The sequence below is a fragment of the Saccopteryx bilineata genome, chromosome 1, assembly GCF_036850765.1.
Source record: "Saccopteryx bilineata isolate mSacBil1 chromosome 1, mSacBil1_pri_phased_curated, whole genome shotgun sequence".
Taxonomy (NCBI): domain Eukaryota; kingdom Metazoa; phylum Chordata; class Mammalia; order Chiroptera; family Emballonuridae; genus Saccopteryx; species Saccopteryx bilineata.
In genome coordinates, this window is record NC_089490.1 from 80,578,848 (window position 1) to 80,600,458 (window position 21,611).

General features: G+C 58.0%; 1 protein-coding gene across 3 annotated transcripts in view; it reads right to left on the minus strand.

Moving 5' to 3' along the window:
* The window catches only part of TAFA5 (TAFA chemokine like family member 5), a 129,973-nt gene extending 108,737 nt beyond the window's left edge, over positions 1–21,236 (minus strand). The window contains exon 1 of one of the 3 annotated variants that reach the window (XM_066255022.1): positions 21,039–21,230. In XM_066255022.1, coding sequence (XP_066111119.1) covers positions 21,039–21,150 — 112 coding nt within the window. In that variant the 5' untranslated portion in view covers positions 21,151–21,230. Of the gene's footprint in view, positions 1–21,038 lie in introns of all 3 variants that reach the window. The other 2 variants (XM_066255028.1, XM_066255010.1) reach the window with 2 other exon arrangements.
* Between the last annotated feature and the right edge of the window lie 375 nt (positions 21,237–21,611).

Genomic DNA, 21,611 nt, shown 5'->3' on the forward strand with positions numbered 1-21,611 from the left:
GCGCTCAGAGGAGTGGAGAGGCAAAACCGGTGCCCCCGCCATGCCGCAGCCCTGCTCCGCAGCAGCAAGAGACACACGTGGTCCATGCAACCACATGTAAACTCAGGGGCTTCGTGTGGAGAAAGGAAGCCAGTCTCAAAGGCTGGACAATGGACTCCACCCACACAACGTACTGGCAAAGGCAAACCTAGCACACGGACAGCGGGTCGGTGGTGGCCAGGGGCCAGGGCGGGGCCGCACGAGGGAGCTCTCTGGCGGCGGGGGGACCCTTTGCCCCGTGTTATTGACAGGAGCCCGTGCGGTGCCCAGTCGCACAGAACTGGATGCCACAGAAGGGAATTTCACTGTGGGTAAATATTTCAACATTATTAAAAATGTTCTGACCCGCCAAATTGATTTTACATCAACCGAGGGTCAGAAGCCGCCGTCTGAGGGATGCTGGGTTTAGCGGGTGGCGGGAGCGGGCCTAAGGACGCTGGTCTCCCGGGGCTGGGGGGGAGGCCTAATGTACGAGGTTTTCCTAAACAAGGGCTCTGGGAGTCCTGGAGGGGAGGACCCTGTCACTAGGGACACAGCTGATCAAGATGATGAAAAGGAAGGTGATAATGAGAGCGAGGAGGGAGGGGCACAGAGAGGAAACAGCCCTTGTCCCTGGAAAGATGATCAATGGGAGGGCTGACACCTGAGTTTCCGCCGGTGTACCTCCCTGCCCAGGCTTCCAGCCCCAGCTAGAGCTGGACACCAAGGGGCGGTAGGCTAGGTCACAGGTGGCCAAGGCCTCAGAGGAAGGCAGAGCTAGGGGCTGGCCTGCAGGGCCTCTGGGGACAAGGAAAACATTCGGAGCTGCTCAGACAAGACACTGTCCATTAGAGCCTTGTGTCCCAGCCCAATACCAGGGGCCGGCCATAGGTAAAGGCCCACTAGAGTTTGCCACCTCTATTGCTGTCCAATCCTGCTCACGGGGCCCCTGGACAGACTGGGCATGGCCCTGTCCCTGGTACAGCCCAGACCCCAGCAGGACAGCAGCTCCGTCTGACCACAGCCACAGGCGGGAGCACCGGGAAGGGTCCACTGTCCCAGCTTTGCCATCACTGAGCTCTCAAGGGACAGGAGGCCACGGCCACATCCCTGGCACCACTGCTGCCCAAGGACACCTGGATCTCTAGGACCTGTGTTGGGTCAGGGGAGATAGGTCCAGGGTTCATTAGGCACTGGAGTATTCTGGTGCATGAGCTTCCAAGGACAGGACAGAGACTGATGAGCTAGAGCCCCAGGCTCTGGAGTAACTGCAGTCTAGGACTAAAGCTATCCCCACAGTGTCCGATCCAGGCCCTGGCTGTCCTCTGCTAAGACCTGCAGGCTCTTGGTCTCCTGATGGGAGGAAACTCACACACAATGTTGATTGGCTGTCCTGCGGTTCTGAAAGTCGGAGCTCTGGTTCCCCAGGAAAGCTGCCGTCCGTCCTCCAGTGCCCAGAACCGGCTGGACACGAGGAGGGTCCCAGCAGACCCACAGTGCCTCGGAGTCACTGAGGATGTTCCTGCCTCCCTGGACCCCCCACCCAGAGTGCACCATAGCCAAGGGGACAGTGCATGCAGGAAGGCAGAGCCTGGAGACATCTGTACACGTACCCTTGGCCTATGGGCTTGGGCTAGATCCTTCCAATCCTCACTGTTTGATGTTGCAAACTAAAACAAAACCACTTCTGGTCTGGGGGAAGAGTCCGAGGGGCACTGACATGGCTATTTTACACTGCCTCAATCGTGCTGGGTAAATAATGTCCCTGGGCAACCAGGAGGAGACCTGTGACTCTTGATGAAACAGCAGAGGGCAGAGGACTCCAAGGACAGGCTCCTCTCCATGCCTGGGGCTGTGGACTGAAGACATCATTTCTAGAAAATGAATTTCCAAAGAATATTCCATCCGGACACACATTTCCCTCACAGACGTGGGTTGTTTGCTTTTTGTTTCTAACGCAGGCATATGCTCCCCCAACCCACTGGGCTCTTCCAGCTGCGGGTATGGGTGTTGGCCACTTACTGCACGGACGGGGTCGTGACCTGCTGTATCCTGATCCTCAGAGAGCTATGTCTACACTGGTAGCCTCCACGCCTTGGAGGTCTTGGTCACCCAAGAACCTGGCTGAAAACTAGGGCACTGAAAGGGATCCGCTCCCTCTTCTCATTTCCCAGATGGGCCCGGGGTAGTGGTGCAGCCCGGGCGAGGTAAGTGTGGTCAGTGCGTGCAGGGTGGGGACTGGCCCTCTCCGAAGCAGAGCCTAGATGCAGCGCAGTGCCCTCAGCAAGGCCAGGCCGCAGGTCCTCAGAAGATGGACGATGTTTGGGCACTTTCTGGGCCACGTGGGGGAAACCTGTCCCTAAGCTCCCCATGTCCATGCTCTGGCCTCTCCAGACATTTACGCCCAGCAAATTGAGCTGCTGCTCATCTGGGGCCTCGTCATAAATGCCTCCCCGTGCCCTGTACTCACCCAGCAGAACTGGGCTGCCGGTGGTCACATCTCTGCCGGGAACAGAAGCTGTGGCTGCCGACACGGCCCTTCCCCACCTCGAGCTGCATGGCATTCACACGTGCAGTGTGGGGAGGGGTCTAAGCGGAGATGGCTGGTCATGGCTGTGCCAGGAGGTGGTGAGTCAGGAAAATGAAGGATGGATGCAGCCAACATGGGCACAGCGCTGCCCGGGGCTGGGCATGGTCTGTGGCAGCACAGATGGCAGCTCCGGTACCCCCACACCTACACCAAGAGCAGCACACTGGTTCTTAGGGCAGCCTAACAAAGTGTTCACATGATAGGCAGAAGCTTATTCTCCAGTCTGGAGCCAGAAATTCAAGATCAAGATTCTGGCTGGGCTGGGTGGGCCCTTCTGCAGATGGAGACTCTGCCCAGTCCTCTCCCAGACTCTGCTATTTGTCGACGATCCTTGGTGTCCCTGGTGAAAGCATCTCCCTAAACTCTGCTCTTTCTTCACATGGACCCTCCCCCATGTGTGTCTGTGAACCCTCTTCTTATAAAGACCCCAGTCAGGATCAGGACCGGCCCTACGGCAGGGTGACCTCATCTTAACTAGCTAGTGACATCTACAAAGACCCTACTTCCAAATATTGTCACATCTGAGGTCCCAGGTAGCCAGGAATTTTGAGAGGACACGGTCCAACCCAGTATAGTGGTGCCTCCATCATCCCTGCTTCAGGGCGGAGCCTAGGCACAGAAAGGGCGAATAAATGGTCCCAGCTTACACATGGCTGCCGCACGGTCCAGCCGAGACTCGGGCAGGAGGCCACCTCTCGTCACCTCACTCTTTGGAAAGGTGCACGAGAGGTTCAGCTGCAGGTGAAGTGACCGAGGCTCCTACAGGGAGTGGCTTGCCTGTGGTCACGCTGTGTTTGGAATGACCTGCTCCTGGGGACCCAGTTGCCAGCTTGCCTCCCCCTGGGGCAGCTGGGTCCCCAACACGGCAGCCCGTGGAGACAAGGGGTTGTGTCACAGACACTGTGAACCAGGTCCTAAGACCGTGAGCAGCACCGGCCCCGCGACGTGACCACATCGTAAGTAGATTAGGGCATTAGGACCAGAGTTATTAAAAGTGAAAAATCCTCGAAGAGAAGGCGCGGGATTCTTGGAGCCTCTGTCTCCTACAAATACGTAATGAAATTTAAATTGAATCTGGTTTAAAATCATTTACCTTTTGACACCGTGTATCAGTACACTCTGCATCGGCTGAGAAAGCAAATAACCTTTCAAGCAGAATGAAAAATTACTCTGTCTCTTTTGATTTCATGTTAATTTTCAAATTTAAACAACCCCAGAGCTCTCTGCTTGGGGGTCAGCCCCTAAGAGCCCATTGACGGCAGGAGGCCCAGGCCGTCCCGGGGGCCTCTGGTTCTGCCCTCTGGACTCAGGGCCTCCCTCCCGGGCCCCCGAGGGGTGCAGGGGGACTGGCCGCCAGCCCCCTATCATACCAGGGTGAAAAGCAGTGCTTTTATTGTCCTGGACCGCCACCTCTCCTGGGGATGCAGAAATGGCCTTGTGTGCCCATGACAATGCATTGTCCGTCCTATCCAGCGGTGGATTAAGGTCGGTTGAGGCCCCGGCTGCAGAAGAAACTATTGGGCCCCTTAAAACTTGGTGTCATTAGAAAAAAGTGTAAAGTTGGGGTTTTGTGGGGCCGTTCAGAAGTTGGGGCCCAGGGCATGTGCCCAGTGTCCCCACCGTTAAATCCACCTCTGCTCCCATCTCAGAGTTTCCACCCACACTGTGCTAGGGGGGTGCTGGGCAGAACTTAGCATATGGGAATCCTTGAGACAGTCATTCTCTTCTGGGTGCTTAGTGTTATCATCTGTGAGCTGACCACAGTCACCCAGCCCACTGAACTCTCAAGGACACTGTCAGAGTCCTGGACACTGTCACAGAGTTTCTGGGCAGGGCGCTGCAGGGACATAAGATGCCTGCTTAGCGGAGGGTGCCTGAGCCATTCTGCCTATAGCTAGAAGTCACTGCTGGACACTCTGAGGTCCCAGGTGGCGAGGATTATGGCAGGGATGAATGGTGACAGTGGCTGGGCAGCCTCCAGAAGGGAGGTGCTCTGACCAGTCCTCACCTGCCCTAACCCATGGCGTCCGAGTAAGGAGCCCGGGGTAAGTGTCCCTCTGTTCCCATCCATTCCACAGACCAGTAAACAAAGCCCAGAGCCAAGCAACTCGCCTGTGTCATGGTCACTGCCTATCACAGGTGATAAGTGGACCAGCTTAGGTGCGTCTGTAAGACAGAGCACTCAACCAGTGTCCCTGTGGCTGCCGTCAGAGCCCAGAGGTTGGAACTGTCGTGTTGAAGCAAATGAGAGAGAGCAGCCTCCTGCCCCAGCCTTGGCCAAGATCAGTGGGGGCAAGTTGGGGAGGGGTAGCCCCTCAGCTGGCCCTCTGTGTTGGACACAAGCCTGCTGCTCCCAACGGCCACTGGCAGGACGTGCAGACGCCGGTCACCATCACTACGGGAGAAGCTCTGATTCTGTGCAGCCTCGCATGGGGACCACTGGGCCCCATCCTCTGTGCCTGAGTGCCCTGACTCCATGCACAAGGGACACGAGGACTCCAGCTGGGCCAGGGGGACACTGACTGCAGTGCCACCTCACAGAATCCCAGGAGGCACAGGGCCCGTGCCGCCGCACAGAGACCACAGAGATTGACTGGCAGTGTGTCCTGCTGCGTCCTCAGCCGCAGGGCCCTCCCCCAGCATGCTCAGTGGCATCACTGCCCGGGTCAGAGACAACAGAACTGAGCTCGCGGCACGGAGCCATGCCTGGGCTTCCCAGCACAGAGGGACAGTCAGTCTCAGATCCAGTCTTTGGTGCCCAGAGCCTGTGCCCGTTCCCAGGGTCATCACGGCTTCGGTCTCTGAGGGATGGGGAGCCAACAGTGTGCTGACCATGGATGAGAAGCCCCGCGGGAAGTGGCAAGACGCTGTTGGGCCTGGGAGGCCTTCCTTGAATCCTACTTAATGGCTAGACGTGCCTGTTCAGCCCTTTCTGACTGTGGCCGGCGTCCAGAGAAGACGTGGGGCCTGGGCAGCTATTTCTTAATTAGCCGAGTAGACAAAGGGTCTTTTCAGGAGGACTGTCCCCTGTACGTCACATGTGAGCAGCGCTGGGCTAGAAACAGAGTAGGCTTTGCCAGGGTCTGTCCCCGGCGGGGCCTGCCCAGAGAGGACGGGCAGGGTAAGGAAGGATGAGAGAGGGAAGCAGAGGGAGGGAGGGAGCCGGCCCAGGGGCTGGCCAAGCACAGGCCCCAGGAGAGCACGCAGGCCTCGGGCTTCACTGCTGCCATTGGGCGCAAGGACCCAGAGTCTAGGCAGCAGGACGGGCTGCCCCCAGCGAGGGGCTACTTCTTACTGGGACACGTGCAAGGCCTTAGGAGCCCAGAGCCCAACCCGGGCAGACACCCCGGGTGCCTGTGCTGTCCCAGCAGCCCCAGCGTTCGGGCACAGCTGCAGCAGCAGCCCAGGGCCCAGGCTGGTCAGAGCTGTCCTGTGCCATCTACCCTGAGATACCCCAGCGGGGGACAGGACGCAGGGTGGGGTGAGGGCATCCTGGGAGGTGGGCGGGTAGGTGGAGGAATGCTACTTCCTTGTGCCCAGTGGTCTCCCCAAGGTCAGGCTCACCTGGGCCGCTGGGCAGTTAGGTCCAGCCTGGAGCAGAGCCATGGCCTTTGTCTCCCTGCTCGGGACGCGAGGGGGGCAGCACGTGTGCTGTGCTCTGGAGTGTCCCTTTGACGTCCGCATGCCCCACCCAGGGCTGTCCTGGCCTTTGTTTCAAGAGGGCTGTGAGGTTGGGGTTCCCAGGGTTCCTGGGGCTTCTGGGGGTGTTTTCCATGGAGGGCAGACTAGATGACAGGCAGTGACTGGCCACTCAGTGGGCACGGGGTTTCCTTCAGGGTGATGAACACCTTCGAGGACCTGACAGAGACGGTGGTCAGATGACACCGAGAACATGCTAAATGCATATGAAATGCACTCTTTACAATGGTTGATTTTGTCATGTGAATTTCACTTCAACACACAAATTCACTCAGAGCCATAAGAACAGCCAGACTCTGAAAGAGCAGGCGTGAGTTTCCACGACCAGAGAGCAGGCCCTGGGCGAGGCGGCAGGCCCTCCCCGGTGGCCCTCTGTGCCCCTGCCCAGGCCCCTCCCCCCCAACACAGCACACCGTGTACCAGCCTGGCCTGGGGTGCACCACCATCCCCAGGAAAGCACCAGCCTTTATGGCAGGCAGCCTCTTACCACGGCAGGCAGGTAGGACATCCTTGAGGGGCCCAGTGCCCCTGAGACGAGACACGGACAAAACAGGACAACAGCATCTCCGGGCCCTGCACACACATTGTCACGGAGATGCCGTCTAGCCGCACTCCCAGGTGCTGGCCAGGACAAGGCCCACCAGCTCCTGCTGAGAGCTGGGGTTTGTCCCCTCTCCTTCAGCTGCTAATGCTCCCCCAACCCATGGCGCGCTGCCTGCGTTGAGTACTAGACTCACTTAAATTACTCCAGATCCGAGCGGCCCAGAGGTCTCTGGAAGACGGGATAGCAAGGAACCGGCAGGGCGAGGGGGAGAGCGAGCGGCGCCAACATCACCAGGAAGGGTATTAGGAAAAGCCGTTAATATGTAGTTAAAAATTTCTTAATCTCTGCGAGCATATGCCGTGCCACCTCATTTTGATCAACTTAAATGTAAAGCGTCTCTACGCCTCCACTCGGGTTTTACCGCCATCTGGTTTAATTAGTCCTCGGGTGGCAGCCACCACGGTAATGGGGATACCGCCGGGCCAATCACAGAGTGGCTGCCACAGTGCCGCGCTCTCCAAGGGTGTCTCTGCTCAGTCCGCTGATGGGGAGGTCAGGCTGGAGGTCGCTGGGTGGGGGTGGGGGGCGGCAGGCACGCGATGTGAGGATGGGGCTGGCAGAATGGCTCCGGGGTGGCTCAGGCATGGCAGGGGTATCTGTGCTCAGAGGAGGACACCTGGAGGAAGGACACCAACCACAGAGACGGATGGAGGCCTCGGGTGCCCTGGCCCCTCCTGCTTGATAGGGTCACTCCTTTCTTCAGATTCTGACGCAGGTGCCTTTGGTGGGCATGCTGGGTGGGAGGCTGGGGCAGACCCCTTTTAATGCCTCTGGCTTTAACAGAAATAACAGTGTTGACCTTGCCTGCTTTGGAGTCGGAGAAGCTTTGTCAAGGTGCGGCCACAGCCCTATCAGGGCCATTTGAATGTTCTGAGGAGAGTCCTCCGTGGACACAGAGCCACACCCCAAGTGGATTTTCCCTTGCAGCTGCGTCCGCAGGAAGCTCGGAGCTAAGCGTCGTGCTCATGTCCATGGGCTCAAATAGCCTCACCTGGTGATCCGCCCCTGGGATGAGTCAGTCACCTGGCCCAGCCTGGAAGCCAGCTGGGAGTTAGCCCCAGGATCCTAACCGTGTCGTCTCAAGATGCCAGGTAGGTCCTTACAATGCCAGCTCACCACACGCCAACCCTTGGACTCCAGTGTGTGCCACGGCACGAGAGATGTCCACCACCCCATCTCACGCTGAACTGCCCACTGGAGACCGTGAACCCCATGCCTCTACTCAAGTTCGTGGAGGCGTGGGCCCTGTGTGTGTACGACCCCACCCACAGTGCGCCCCGAGTCTGTGTGCAGCGCTCCATTTGCCACCAAGAACCTCTCAGGGCCCAAAGCTATGTCGGGACAGGTGGGCATCTCTCCTGTAGCCTCTAAGTCATCTTAGAATAAACTTGTGTGCAGCATTCAGGCTGCAGTGACTGCTCTGCCCAGCCTTCCTGCACCAGGCACACCCGCAGTTCCTGTATCACTGCACCTTTGCAGCGGGCAGCCCCGTGCCTGCCCCAGGTGGAGGAGGTTAAAGCTAAGGAAAGACTGGCCTTTTATTTATATTCCACTGGGACGGAGGTGTGGACCAGGCCCCGGGGACACGCTCCATTCTTTTCACCACCAGAGGGCAGCACCAGGCTGTCCGGCTTTACAGGCCCCAGCAAGGGTACTACTGCTCAAGGTCCCTGCTGGTCAACATGGTGTGGGGCCGACAGCCAGCTCCTTCCCCCACCTCTGTCCTCCATCCACCCTTTCGTGGTCTCAGATTAAATTATACAACTTTTGGGCTGACAGGACCATCCAAGGTGGAGACACACTGTTTTCTGAGCAGAATGGAACGAGGCCAACACAGCTTTACTCTAGGCCACCATTAGGACAGCAGACGAGGACGGACCGCGAGGACCCCTGTGGGCCTTAAGTAAGCTCGTTTCCTCTGCAGTCGGTGGATTAGAAAGTGGCCAAAGGCTCCTGGTCGAGCAGCTCAGTTGGTTAGAGCGTTGTCTTGCTATGCCAAGGTTGTGGGTTTGATCCCAGGTTAGTGCACAAGAACCAACCACTGAAGGCATATATAAGTGGGACAACAAATTGATGCTTCTTTCTCTTTCTCTCTCTCTCTCTCTCTCTCTCTCTCTCTCTCCCTTCCTCTTTCTCTAAAAAGAAATAATTAAAATAAAAAAGAAATTTTAAAAATGGCTAAAGGCCCTTCTACCACCCAGGTAGAAACACCAGCTTCTTCGAAATCAGGGTCACATGAGTATCCATACCTCCCCATCAGCCAAAGCAGCGTCAGAGCCTCCTTCATACTCAAGTGTAAATGACTGACGATGGCAGGCGACCTGGGCCAACATGTCTCCTGAGCCTGTCCCTTGCAGGCCTCTGATCCAGTGTATGTGGACAACAAGACCATGAAGAACGTGAGAGCCCCATGTCCTCTTACAGGGGCAGGACCCACAGGGCATGGAGACGTGGAGTCTGACCTGCAACGGCTCTGGTCAAACGGAGCAGCGCGGCGAGGGCCTGGGGGAACCTGCTCCCCCGGCTTCAGGGGTCGGGGCCCAGCCTCTGCGTCACAGATCGGCTCCTCCCAGGATCACACGCTTCGACCCTTCACTGGCACCCTGTCTTCCTCTGTTTCTCGGAAGCTCCCCCCGCTCCCATTGTTGGTGCCACACCAGGCACAAGAAGACACCACAAGGAAAGGTCCAGGCCTAACATGGGGGTTGCTGGAAGCTTGGCACGCTCACTACTCTGCTCCCTCCAGGTCACAAGGGCAGTGCCGGTGTGTCGAGTGGACAGAGACCCCTTGTCTCTGGTGTCCTGGCCATTTCTCAGGGTACAACAGAAACCATTGGACCACCCGAGAAAGCGATGGCCACCTGAAGTCTTTCACAGTCTCCATGACGACAGCACCGCGTGGCACTGCCTGCGACATCTCCACAGGCACCCAGGCCGCCGGCTGCGCTGTGAGGGCTCCAGGCCGCTCCTGTCCGTGGAAACGGCTCCCTTTGCACCGGGCACCTCAGGATGGAGAAGGGCAAAGCCAGAGTGAACGCCGACCTCCCTCAGCTAACGCATTTCTTTTTAGCGCACTCAGCACCTGTTCTGATGAGCATGTGGTTTTCCTAGACAGGTGGCTTGTCACCCAGATGACGCCGGCCAAGACAGACTGCAAGGCCGCTGGCTGCCCATGCCGATGTCCCGATGCTTTGGTGGTGAGTTCTGTTCTTAGTCCGGGGAACCCATGTCTCATATGGGGGGGGTGTCAGAAGCCGTTGTGCATTCCCTAACACACACCTGCTTGGTGTTTGAGCCTTGAGAACATCGTGCAGGACCCGTGTGGTGTGGCAGGACCAGAGTGGGACAAAGGCCTCTGCCCCTGGGAGACAGGACTCACAAGTCCCCATATGCTTTGCATGCTGCAGTGCTTCCAATCCTTGGACGGGGTCAGCTAAATGGACCCTCCGCCACCCTGTTCTGACGGTGCCCCTCCCGGAGTAAGTGAGACTTTCTTGGTGGACATGCAGGGAGCAGAGCCCCTCTACAGCTGGCAAACAGGCAGAGCTCAGGTGAGGGGATTAGTCTTCCCGCACAGCACGGGGGACACCCCCGTGTCCCCACACAGCTTACACCACAGCCGGCTGCCTGCCCCAGAATGAGCCAGTGAAGAAAAGAAAAGAGACGAGATGCCCACACGAAGCTCACGGGAATACCCCCTGTGGCTCTCGTGGCCGCGTCCTGTAGCCACAGTGGTGCCGCCGTCCAGGATCAATTAGTACCGATTCATTAGCACCAGTGGATGCGGCCCATTAACGGTCTCTAGCTGAACGCCCAAAGTGCCATCAGGTAAATGAGAAGCTACAGGAGAAAAATCGGTGAAAAATGGAGCCAAAGTGTTTTCCTGTTTATTTTTTTTTGAAAGTCCAGCCACTTTTAAGGCAGCTTCTGAGACATTAGTTGCAGTGGCTAAAAAACTGTAATATGAAAGCTCCATGGAAAACAGCTCTGATCTTGCCCCAAACACAAAGCTCAGACCTCAAGCTACGGGCAGGTTTACAACTTCCCCCAGCACTGGATAAAACCAGGTCCACATCAAGGCCTGGGAAGACACAAACCAATCTCTCTCCCGGCCTTCCCCCAACGCCCGATGGCAGGGGACCACAAACCCGGCCACAACTCTGCACCCCTGTTCCTTGGGGCTCTCCAGGTTCCGTCATCTCATTACCTGGGTGGTTTTAAGAACGAGTGGGTGAGTTCATCATATATTTCTAATTTGGATTTTCCTGAACACCAGGTGAGACCAACCCCAGGTAAAGAGGAGGAGAAGCTGGCCACCACAGCTGTTGGCCAGGACCCTATACAGCCACCCTGGTGGCTTCATGTCTAAGATACAAAAACGAGCAGATGGGAGCAGGTGGGATGCCTTGGGGGGAAGAGGTGTCCCTAAGGTCAGAGCCCTGGCTACCTACCTGGTCTCTGCAGGAATCTAATCTGCAGTCATCAGTGCCATGCTGGGGGCTGGGTGCACCGCCAGCTGAGGGACGGGTATGTGTGGCCCTGCCTTGGAAAGACCCACAGGGTGAATGGCAGCCCAACAGTGACATGACTACAGCCCATGAAAACGTCACTCAGCATGTCTGCAGGGTGGGCTCCAGGACAGGGTGTGACCAAGAAGGGCGGGCTGAGGAGGCAGGACTAGATGCCCGGGAGGGCCTGGCTGGCTGGATTACAGCCAGGTGAGCACGGGACAGAGGTGACAGGATCAGTGTGGCAATGCCACCTAAGGAAGGGGCTTTTGGCAGCTAGTGGCATGAGACGGTGTGGCCTGACCTCTGGGCTGTTCCCCTGCCAGGACCCCAAGCATGTGCCCCATCCTCACTACCTCCTTCCATGGTGAATGGTGGCCACACTTGGTCTAGCCACCCCGTGGGGAGACCAGCCAGCCCAGGCCCACCCACTGGGACCCCTGCCCCTGTGTGTGACACAGGAGCCCTGAGGTGGCTGGGGGGGGAGGGTTCTGGGATGCAGAGGGCTGTCAACCAGGGCAAGGACCATGGGGTGGTGGAGCTCAGATCGGGTGTTACTACAAGCTGGGTTCCCGATGACTCACTTCTAATTAGCTCTGTCCTTATGGGAAGAGTGCCATGTCTGCTAAGAATCTGTGAGTATTTTATTTTATTTTTTAAGTACAACTGGTATACAATATTTTGAATTGTATTAGTTTCAGATATATGACAGTGACTTGATGGGGTTTACTCTCTAGCCCAGCCAGGCAGAAATAAGCACAGCAGCTGACCTTTGGGGTCCACCTGCTCTACAGTACCTGCTCGCATGGAGGGTTCCTGTCCGATGAGGCTGCCACAGTGTGCTCAGGGACCCCCCCCAACCTTGTCTGTCCTGTCGAGCTCATTTGGCACCTGGAGACCCAAGTGACCTGCACCTTGTTTGAAAGCTCACACAAGGTGTTTGTCCAGCAGTTTCGACTTCATCGTGTGACTCACAGGGAAATCCCACTGGCCCGTGAGCTCACGGTCTGAGTGCAAAGCAAACGTCACCGTGCCTGGTGTCTCAGGCAGGGGAAGGGGGCGTGCCTGGGTATCTGGGTACCAGGCTGTGGTCTGTGGGCTCAGCTTGGGCTGGGATCTGGAACCCTGTGCACCCATGCGACTCAGGTCCCTGCTTATCCTCTTGGAATCTCGGGCCTGGCAGCACCATGGGCACCATTAACTTCCGGTGGGGAAACTGAGGCCCAGAAAGGGAAGGCAGGGTGCGAGTCTGGTGTGTGTACACATGTGCCTTCCCGGGATCAGGCAGTGTAGGCAGTTGGCACAGGGAAAAACTCTGAGTGGTGGCCCAATCTGTCCCCCACTCTGGGCACATCACTTCCTGATTCTATCGGCAAAGATAGCCAGCAGCCACACCTGTTCCCCTGTCTCACCGGGTAAGAACAACCCCGGGAAGAAAACCTCTAGGAATGATCAAGTCCTACCTCCCCTCACCGCACCACAAGGGGTCTCCCAGGACTGCTGACTCTGGGGTGCAGACAAGAGGGCTCAATCAAGACAGGCTGAGTCCGAGGGTGCAAAGCTATGTTTGGGCTGGGCTGGGCTGTAGGAAGACCCCCAGGCATGCGTCGCGTGTGCATGTGTGCGTGCATGCGTGTGTGTGTGTGTGTGTCTGCAGAGGTGCTCGCTGATGTTGAATGTGCGTCTTCACGGGCTGCACCTACAGAAGCAGAAGCACATCCCAGGCACATGTGCTGAGTGGCTTCTCCATACCCAACCCATGGGCGGCGTGAAGACTGGGGAGGGAAGGTTTGTTTTCACCATAAAAAGGAGGGCAGAGACTGTTGGAAAGATGGCACTAAAACACAGAAGTCCTGGCTCACAACAGGTGTGGGCGGCTCCGAGGAGGGAGGTGGCCCCAGGAGGAAGGGGATACCAGGAAGCTATGGGACAAAACTAGACATCCTGTCAGGGCTCTGGCATCCTACATGCACAGTGGGCCTGCGCGCCTGGTCAGTGCGTCCTGATCCCAGGAGCTGCTTTCCCAGCTGGGGCCCAGAAACCAGGCTGGTGGGGACAGGATGGGACAGAGGGGCACGGCAGAGCTCCACCACAGGTACCAGCACCCACCCCCTAAACGAAAATAAAGGCAGCTCCTAGATGGCCAAGGGTACTTACTGTCAGCAGAACTTTCTGGAGGGAAAAGGGAAAAGCACGCACTTATGACATTCAACAGTGGGCTCTACAGAACTATCTCCAAAATCACGCCCAAGGACTTGACCGCCCCTGGGAAGGGCGTGTGTAATTAACACGCAGGTAGATGACAGGAAGGGTGGACGGGCTCCCCTGTCACAGCAGCACTGGGGACGTCTGATCACCTCTAAGTGGCTCTCTCACCATCAGCAACACTGTTACATGTGAGACAGGAGACATGGAGGTGCAGAGAAGAGGCTGCGAGCTGTGAGCTGCTAGCTGCTCGCGAAGCCTGAGCCAGCTCCAAGCTCAGGAAGTAGAAGTGCACGGAGCTGTGCAGAGACACCTTCGCCATCCAGCCGCAGCCTTTCCCGTGGCTCACACAGGCTGGGAGCGGCCAGGAAGAGCAGGAAGCTTGCTGGGGGAAGGACTCTGGGCCACGTGCTCAACCCCGTGCTGGCCATCCAGACACAGAAATGGTCAAGGGTGTTCACCCCACCAGCACTGAGCCCCAGGACCAGGGTCTGCACTCAACAATTCAGGACACATCAGTGCAAAGGGGTTGACTGAGGACCCACACATTAAACCATTCTGTCCCCCAAGGGACACACAGCCAAGTCTGGTGATATACCTGGTTGTCACACTGGTCCTGAGTGGGGTGGAGGCCAGAGATGCTGCCCAATGTCCCACAGTGCCCAGGATGGCTCTAAACACCTAACCATCCATAGCGCTGAAGAGAAAACCCTGGATAGAGGGCAGCATAAGGAAAAAGCACTCCACGGGCATACGGGCAGGGATCTCAAAGCAGAAGCCGTGCTAGTGAGGTCAGGTGCACAGCCGGGGCTAAAGCGCTTTCTCCCTGTGCAACAGCAACGTCCTGCCAGGAATCCTTTATAAAATAGGGAGCACGTCACTGGAATTCAACACATTCTCCTGTTCCTTCCTTTTTCATCAGTCAGTGTGTGAGCCAGACTGACACTCCGGATCCTGCACCTCCATTTTTCAGGGGACAGCTCTGTGGCCAAGCCCTGAATCTTTTAGCTCCGCCCAAGACCTCTGGCCCAGCCCCCAAGTCCTTGGCTCTGATCCCAGTCACAGCTCACTGTGGAGGGTGCTGGGAGGGATCAGTGAGTGCTTGCTCAGAGAGTCGGGCAGTCAGCTCCTAGGAATCATAAGCGCAGGAGTTCAGCGCCTAAAGGAGAGGCAGGAAGTGAGCCCTGGCAGCTTCCAGATGAACATAGATGACATGGGGAAGGGGACAAAGCAGAGTGGTCAGGGGAGACTTTCTGAAGACGGGAGCTCTCTAACCCTGCGTGGCAGCCCCAGGACTAGCCCAGCTATAGTCCCTTCGTGCCCTCAGCGATGCTGTGGTGGGGCACAGTGGGCAGTGGATGGTGTGGTGTGGTGTGGTAAGGAAGACCAGGGAGTGCAAGTGAGGACATCCTGACCTGCCCATCCCACGTGCCAACCAGGGGTAGCCAGGTGGCAGAGGCCTCGGGCTGATGCTGCCAGGCCAGGACAGAAGGGTGGAGAGTCCCCTGGGTAGGAAAGACCCCACTTTGGGCCTTGAGAGATGTGAGTGAGGGGAGGTGGTGAGAGAGGGGGAAGGGAGGACAGTGCAGAGATTCCATTCTTGGGGGGCCATGTGGGGACTTGGGGCCAGCTGGGAGCAGAGGAACCACCGAGAAGGATGTGGACACATCAAGGAGGTGCGGGCCCAGGCAGGGAAAGTAAAGGGCCCAGAAATGGAAATGGCACTCAGGGCCAGAACCCGGGCCACCACCTGCCACCCTGGGAAGGCACCTGCCATTCTGAGGCTGGGGTTGGCTGTGACGGAGAAGGGTGAAGAGCCCACCAGAACAGGGTGCCTGGCCCTGGCTACACGTCCCCTCCTCATTGGCTTGGCTTGTGCTGACCACCCAGCCCCCCACTGGAAACTGGAATATAAGCCCAGGAGGGCTGCCATGGTGCCCGCCTATCCATCCCCAGCACTGCCTAACTGCTGCTCACACGAGTAAGCAGGGTCTCCTGCCTCACACAGATGCCCGGGCCCTCCCGGCACCACTCTTGCTTTATTCCCAGCCATGCCAGGAGAGCCAAGTCCCCAGTGGGGCCCCACCAAGTCCCTTCACAGTAGGTGACACAGCAGGGATAGGGGGCAGGAGTTCTAGGAGATGAGTGAGGCCCCTCTGGGGGGACCATCATAGGGGACTCACCCCCAGGCCCAGGGTGCCGCTGGCACACAAAGTTGGAACTGGGCCTCCCACAGGCCATGGGACCAGGGGATTCCAGAGGAGTCCTGCTCCCCTCATTGGAGACTGGAGTGATTCCATACGACTCTTGCCAACCACATTAATAAATAAGTAAACATTACAGAGCCTCGGGGAGTCCCTACCCCACTCACGGGGTAAGAGAGACATGAGAAGCATCCTAGATCCTTTGCCAACTGCTTGGCAGCTCTGGAAACCTGAGCCACCCAGACAGCTGCGTTGCCACGAGTGCAGGTGCAAGGGCCCCTGATCTGGAAAACATGCGGCATGGTACGTGGCCGGAGGAAAAGGGAGGTGCTGGACAGGACGTGTGCAGCCTCCAGGAGCCAGGACCTCCAGGCCAGCCCCAGAAGCCATAAGGACCACTGGGGCAGCCACCCCAAACTCCGGCTGGGTGGCTCTGTGAACAGCATGCAAGGCACCACGGGCTCTGTCGGACCCGAGCGCCATGCGGGCCTTAAGAGGACAGCATGACAGTCCCTCAAACCAATAAACACCTGCAAAACCATGGGCCTCTTGCTCTCCTGGGGTCCCGTCAGCGTCTCACCCCCAAGCACACAGGTGACTGCAGCCCACCCAGTGATTGGCCTCCCTATCACTCAGGCTGTCACCCAAGACACTCTGGATGACAAGTGGCATTCTGGAGAGGTCATTAACTCCAGAACGCCACATTCTAATGCAAAAAGCAAGCCCCTTCTCCATCGGCACAGCTGCGGAGCTATATAAAGAGACGTCGGTTTTAATGTTTTTGCTCCCCCCCCCTTTTTCTAGAGCCACATTATCATCACATTTTCTTATAATAACGCCATAAAAGTCACCTGAAAATCCTTCATGCCACAAGGTTGATCTACGTTCCTCACTGCGTGGACATGGAGTGGCAGGTCCTGAGTGGGGAATGCCCGAGCAGAACCTGCTCGAGATGCCAGGACATAGAGCTGAGCAGTGGCACACGGGATGCCATGTGGCTGCTCTGCCGTCTGAGATGCCAAGGCGAACTGTGGGGGTGTGGACCCTCTTGTGCTATCTCTGGGGAAGAGGGCAAGATGGGACTGGGGCAGGGGGAGGGGGAGGAAACCGTGGAGCAGTAGCTGCCTGCCTGGCGGTCACCCAGAAGGACATTGTTCTAGGCCCGCCCTGGAACCCTTCCCCAAGGGTCTCTGCCCCAGAGGACAAATTCCTGGGCAAAACAGCCTCTGCCATGCTGACCCTTGGGCATCAAGCTCTGCTCACAGGAACCCCCAAGCGGAGGTGGCGTGCTTCTCTGCGGCTGAATGGCACAAGCAGCGCAAACACATCCCTTAATAAGAACACAGTAGGAGGGAAAGAACGAGAGGAGACAGAAACTTCCAAGCGGTGTCACCCCATTAACCCTCCCATACTTCCAATTTCACCTCTCTGAGAACCCCAGAAATAAAATGCAAACAGCAGGGAAGTAGCACATTCTAATCTCCCCTAAATATGCCATAAATTGTATTTATAAAGGAAATGCGACATCAGAGGGCCTACGGTCGGTTAATATTCTAATGGATTAAGACAATTCTGAAGTTGTTTGTAATTGCTTCTCATAGCTGCCACAGAGGACGTCAGATTTAACTTAAAGATAGCATTCCATTCTGATGGGATTTATTGGGGGGGAAAACAAACCCATGTCAAAAACACAGTCACCCTGCTTCCCCTCCCCCCATTGCTCGATACTTTAAGATACAGACTCTCTCCCACCATTTCCATGTGGGGGACGTCTGTCCCTCCAGCCTTCCCAAACAGGGAGCATGCAATCCACACAAAAGCACTACGTCTTCACTTTCGAATTAAATATGACGTCCAAGTGTCCAAGTCAAGGCTCTGCGCAAGAAGGCATTCACCAGCCCACTGTTTCCCGTGTTCCTTGGCATTATGATAGCTGATATGTCGAAAGCCAATGTGCAAAGACAAAGACTGCAGAACCAGAGCGGTCTCCCTCCACCTGAGGACTATGTCCAGGCCGACCGCTCTGCTCCAGATATGCCAAGGGAAGGTGACCTAAATCAGCGCCTGCTAAAAGCCACAACATCGCGGGCTTCCCCAGACCCGAAGGAAAGAGCTTCAACTTTCTCCCGCACGCTCACCACCGCCAGAGTCAACCCCACTAAGCGCCCAGCCCTGCGGGCCGTGGAAGATGTGCCCAGAAATTGGAGTATGCATCTTAAAGAAAGCCCCCCCCCACCCCCTCCCTCTGTCTGCTTTTCCTGGCATTTCTTCCCCAATAGGAGAAAATGACAAGGTTGTGTCTCTATAGCAACTAACCTAATTGGTGGACTGCAGGTCTTTCTCCAGCCAGAGGATGGAGCCCATCGCCTTCACTATGAATCTTAGCGGGCAGCAAAGGAGGAGGGTCTTTCACTGGGCCAAGAACAGTAGAATAATACCCTCTCCCTGCACACCAGGCCAGGAAATAATCCGGTTTCCCCCTGACACGCTGCAGACACCACGTCCCGCGGGCTGAACAGGCAGGGGAGCTGGATCCTGTGTGAGAGGTATCTCTTCCCTAAGTAACAGGATACAATTGTATTGGCTCCACAAATGTATTGGCTGATAACAACAACAACAACAAACAAACAAAAACACACGTTACAAACAAAGATGCTAACTATCCTTCCTCATTCCAGATAGGCTGGGAAAGAGGACAGAAATCTCTGGAACCGTTTCAGCTGAGTTTCACAGACTTAATCAATTCTTTAGAAAAAAAAAAAAGCAAGCATTTTTTCCTCTCCAGGACTGCTGTTCCAAGCTGTACATTATTATTTGTGTTAGTAATGGAGTGTGTTGGGAGCATTATCCTACCTCAATTACTCCATTGCACAGATAGGGAAACAGCTACTAAAGTGTGTTTAGCCCCAGTTTCTGCCACTAAGTATTTCTGCTATTCTGGATACAAGGACTGTCACCAAATGCCCTTCTCCTGGTGAAAGTCTCATTTCCAGAACGCCAGGGAGGCCTCCTAAAGGCGGGCTAAGTATGAGGCAGACAGAGTTCGGGGTTCACCACTCCTGTAGGCAGCTGGTGGCCCCAGCACTGTCCTGACACCTGACCTAAAACCTGGGCAGTGCTGGAAGGTGTGAGTGTCACAGGAGGAGCACAGAGATGCTGCCCTTGGGTTCCGGCAGTGGAGGTAGAGTGGCCAGGCTGCACACTCTGAGAAGGTGGGAGTAGGGAGACCCAGGGGGGCGCAAGGGTGTGTGTGTGTGTGTGTGTGTGTGTGTGTGTGTGTAGTGTTGAAGCCACAGGGCGGGGGTGTCATGTACTTAACAACAATTAGCAGCTGCTCTTTTCCCCACCTGGAGGGCTGCCTCCTGGCAGGGTCCTCTCTCGCATGGCCCCAAGGACGCTGCCTCCAGAGCTGGCCAGGGATGGCGCCAGGGGCTCTGGGTGCTATTGTGCCCTCCCCAAACACTGTTGAAAGAGCCCCTTTCCTGTGATGCCACCAGGAAGAACTTTCTGTGAGGCGGGAGTTTATCTGCCCTTAACCCTTTCCGCATCAGCAAGGAAGCTCGACAGGGTTCTGCTCCAGATCGGTGACTGCCACATGGGAGCCAGATCGTCCGCGGGGAGCTGGCGAGCAGAAGGCAACATTGCTCAAACCAGCTTCCCGCATCTGGCCCTCAGCGCTTTCCCAGGGGCGTGTCATGTGTCCCCAGGGTGGTGGTGCAGCCTGGGATTTGGGGTTATGGCCTGATGGGAACCTTCCAACTCCCTGAACCTTCCCCGCACCGTGCCCAGCCATCGTCAGGGATTGTAGAGAAATGCACAAAAGCACTGGACCAAGCAGGACGATTTCTGCCCTCAGCACCCAGCTCGCCCTGCGCTGTTCCGGAAGGCTGGGCTGTCCCAGGACTCAGGCGACTACAGCTGGGCCCTGGGCCCGCTGCAGTCTCCTTTGGAAGACAGCGAGAAGCTCTGACTGGGAGCCAGGATGCCTGGGACTACAAGGTGGCCGCTGTGGAGTGAGGTTCAGTGCTGGCCTTTTTTCTTTATTTTTTTTAAAAAGAATCCATATTTTTCCACCACCTCCCGCACCGGTGGCAATTCTCCATGACAGGTGTTCCTGAGCAGGGTCCTTCAGTCCCGCTGGGAAAGCACCCGGAGCCTGTGCCAGGCGGTGGCCAGGGAGCCTAGCTGCCTGCCAACCGGTCCAAGCCTGTACCCAGGACGCTGACCACTTCCCACCCACCCTGAACAGCTGCGAAACCGCCCCCACTCCAGTCCGGAGGCTGTGCCCAGGACTCCACCATCCCTCATTCTTCGAGACCCAACCCGAGCCTGTTCCTGGGGCACAGCCCCCTCCTCACCTCAGCCAACCCCGAGCCGGGTTCCTGGTCCCCCATGACCCTCCACCCCCAACCCCCACTCCCAGGCCCCAGCCCCCTGCCCCCAGCCTGAATTCCGCGCGTTCACTAGCCTGCAACACTCCAGCCCCAGCCTGCGGACCCACGCCAGACCCACTGGGTCGCCGACTCAGATCCTCGGACGCGACTCGCGAAATGCCCGCGGCGGCGGCGTACCCTTTCTAGGCACCCCACCCCTCACTTCTCTTTTTTTTTAAGAAAGCGCCTGGCGAGCCTGCTTCCCGGGAAGGTAGAAGCTCCAGCCCGAGTCCCAGCCCGAGCCCCGTTCCTGTCCGAGGCACCCCGCTCCAGGCTTGGCCGCCGCGTCCCCCTCATTCCCGGCGGGAGTGTCCCCGGCAAAAAGCGCTGGCAAGGACGCTCCGCTGACATCCCCAGCAGTGCTGCCTGCTCGTGCTGGACCCGCCGCCGTCTCCGGAGCTCGGCGCTCGGCTGGGAAGTCTACAGCTCGGCTCGGATCTCCGGCCTGGGCCGGGCAGCGACGAGCAACACCGCTCAGGGACGCGCCGCACCACCCGGGGCCTGGCGCCCGGGCCCTAACCGGGAGTCGGGGGAGGGAGGCTCAGGCAGCTGCTCCCGACTCCGAAGTGCCCGCCCGCCGGAAGGCCGGGCGGACCCTCACCCTTCTGGCCCAGCGGAGGACCGGCCAGAACCCGAGGGACGGTGCGCCCCGAGATCGCAACTCCACGTAGACTCCGGGCGGCCCGCGGGGTGGGCCTGGGCCAACGATGGGGGCCGGGGCCGGGGCCGGGGCCGGGGCAGAAGAGCCGTGCGGGGGCCCGGCCGCGCGGTACTCACTGCAGTAGGCGATGAGCAGGCTGGCCAGGATCATGAATGCCCAAAAAGTTGAGGACATGCTGGGCAGGGCGGTCGCATCTTGCCGGCTGCTGATCCTGGGCGATGGCGCCATTGAAGCCGCGGCGCCCGCGCGGGGGGCAGCAGCGAGTCTCAGCAGCCGGCCCTGCCCGCGCCCCCGCGCCGGCCTCCACGTGCGGGCACCGCGCGCGCCATCCTCCTCCTCCTCCTCCTCCTCCTCCTTCTCCTCCTCCTCCGCCGCCGCCGCCGCCGCGCCCGGGCTCCGACCCAATGCGCCCCGCGCCGGCCCACCCCGCGCCGTGCCCGCGCCGGCCGAGCCCGGGGACGCCCGCCCCGCCGCTCTGGGCGTCGCTAAGCGCCCGGGCTCAGCGCGCAGGCTGCCAATGCAAGGGGCGCGCCCGACGCGCGTGCCCGGAGTAGCGGGTGCGCCGCAGGGGCCCCGCGCGGGCCCCGGGACTGGTGGAGGAGGCGGGCGGAGGGACGCTGCGCCCCAGCGGTGCCTCTGGATGGCGACAGAGACGGCCCGGCGCGCCCGCAGTCTGGGCACCTCTCGCG